A 2,500-nucleotide genomic window follows, 5' to 3' on the forward strand; every position below is an offset into this window, starting at 1 on the left:
AAGCAATCAGGTCATTGGTCCATTTCTCGATCCCTCCCACCCCCCCGCCCCCCCGTCCCCTCCGACACGGCCCAGGAGGCTGAGAGACAGCGGTGTGGTGAAGGTAGAGACGGTGAAGGTAGAGACGGTGAAGGTAGAGACGGTGAAGGTAGAGACACTGAAGGTAGAGACGGTGAAGGTAGAGACGGTGAAGGTAGAGACGGTGAAGGTAGAGACGGTGAAGGTAGAGACGGTGAAGGTAGAGACACTGAAGGTAGAGACACTGAAGGTAGAGACACTGAAGGTAGAGACGGTGAAGGTAGAGACGGTGAAGGTAGAGACGGTGAAGGTAGAGACACTGAAGGTAGAGACACTGAAGGTAGAGACACTGAAGGTAGAGACACTGAAGGTAGAGACGGTGAAGGTAGAGACGGTGAAGGTAGAGACGGTGAAGGTAGAGACGGTGAAGGTAGAGACAGCGGTGGTGACGGTGTGGTGAAGTGGTGACGGTGTGTGTCATGGTGAAGTGGTGATGGTGTGGGTGGTGTGGTGAAGTGGTGACGGTGTGGTGAAGTGGTGACGTGGTGATGGTGTGGTGAAGTGGTGATGGTGTGGGTGGTGTGGTGAAGTGGTGACGGTGTGGTGAAGTGGTGATGGTGTGGGTGGTGTGGTGACGGTGTGGTGACGGTGTGGTGACGTGGTGATGGTGTGGTGGTGTGGTGACGGTGTGGTGACGGTGTGGTGAAGTGGTGATGGTGTGGGTGGTGTGGTGACGTGGTGACGGTGTGGTGACGTGGTGACGGTGTGGTGAAGTGGTGACGGTGTGGTGACGTGGTGACGGTGTGGTGACGTGGTGACGGTGTGGTGACGTGGTGATGTGTGCTGATGTGTTCAGAGGCGCTGCACCTTGGTAACCTGCTGGTGCGGTACGGCTACATCTACCCGCTGAAGGAGCCCCGCGGCCTGCAGCTGAAGGCCGACGAGTCCCCCTACCGCTTCCAGGTCAGTTAACACCCCTCACTTTATTATTATTATTAACAACGCAGGCTGGACAAGGTCTTCAGTGACCTCCCAACCCTCTCTCTCTCTCCCTCTCTCTCTCTCTCTCTCTCTCTCTCTCTCTCTCCCTCTCTCTCTCTCTCTCTCTCTCTCTCTCTCTCTCTCTCCCTCTACCTCTCCCTCTCTCTCTCTCTCTCTCTCTCCCTCTCTCTCTCTCTCTCTCTCTCTCTCTCTCTCAGACTCCGTACTTCTGGATCAGCACCAGATGGCCGGCCACAGAGCTGGACTATGGTGAGTAAATGATGTTATTTATGTTAGACCATGAGCTCCGCTGTTAGCTGGGGTCAAGGGTCACAGCCCACAGGGTGTTGCTTCCTGCCTGTTACATCTTGTTTCTCCTGGGTAGCGATCTATCTGGCCAAGAAGAACATCCGGAAACAGGGGGAGCTCCTGGAGTATGAGAAGGTGAGCAGCCGTCCTGTTTGTGTTTTTGGTACCTGCGTGCCGAGGTAGCTAGGCACCGGCTCACCTCGCAGCTGGGACTCTGGAGTCATTAATTATATCTCTCTCTGTCTCTGTCTCTGTCTCTCTCTCTCTCTCTCTCTCTCTCTCTCTCTGTCTTGTTAGGAGAGTTACAGTCAGCTGCACAAGAGGATCAACCACACCTGGGACTTTGTTGTAATGCAAGCCAGGGAGCAGCTCAGGTGGATTCTCTTTCTCACTCTTCACGTCTCCTACACACAGACGGACATTACAGGTCTATACATGTTATATACATGTTATATACATGGTATATACATGGTATATACATGGTATATACATGTTATATACATGTTATATACATGTATATACATGTTATATACATGTATATACATGGTATATACATGGTATATACATGTTATATACATGTATATACATGTATATACATGGTATATACATGGTATATACATGTTTTATAAAACGGGTGGCTTAAATCAAGCGATCTGATTGGTTCCCAACCGTTGTATATTGAGCGTATACACACAGCTATGACGCCCGTTCAGTTTACGGAGTTCAGTATCACTCCGCGCCTAACTCTAACTGTTGTTTATTTATATATAAAAGCGATAGCATAGTTCACTGAAGCCTAAAAAACGTGTTGATTGCTGGAGAGGGTGGAAATGTTGTAAAGCAATAGGCACACGGTCGGCAATTTAGCCTACTATCGAGTTCGAGTGAACTCCATAGAAGGCTAAATTGCCGGCGAACCGAGCTACCATCTTTAGCCTAGCCTTCTCTCTGAAGGACGCTACAGTGTGTTGCATAGCAACCGCCGTACACTTTGCCGGCAGCCAGGAGGGACTACTTTTTTGTATTCGTTAAAAAAAATGCTTTTCCGACTTTCTAGCTTTTTCAAAATTGAGGGTGTCTATGACTTTAATTTTGCCATATTTACGTAACCGTTTTATAAAAGCAATAGATCACTTCAGTCAGTGGTATACGGTCATTATACCACAGTGAAGGGGGTCAACGCCCCTTAACT

At 49.5% G+C, this 2,500-nt stretch overlaps 1 protein-coding gene across 1 annotated transcript in view; it reads left to right on the plus strand.

The window, feature by feature from the left end:
- LOC311360695 (uncharacterized protein) overlaps window positions 1–2,500 on the plus strand; it is a gene marked incomplete at its 5' end in the record, with an annotated part of 15,574 nt that overhangs the window by 2,454 nt on the left and 10,620 nt on the right. Inside the window, 6 exon segments of the mRNA XM_084480805.1 lie at window positions 76–474; window positions 793–800; window positions 875–981; window positions 1,218–1,269; window positions 1,385–1,443; window positions 1,606–1,682. Of these exon segments, the coding sequence (XP_084336931.1) occupies window positions 76–474; window positions 793–800; window positions 875–981; window positions 1,218–1,269; window positions 1,385–1,443; window positions 1,606–1,682 (702 nt within the window).

The sequence above is a fragment of the Micromesistius poutassou genome, assembly GCF_964030765.1.
Source record: "Micromesistius poutassou genome assembly, chromosome: 16".
NCBI classification, from domain to species: domain Eukaryota; kingdom Metazoa; phylum Chordata; class Actinopteri; order Gadiformes; family Gadidae; genus Micromesistius; species Micromesistius poutassou.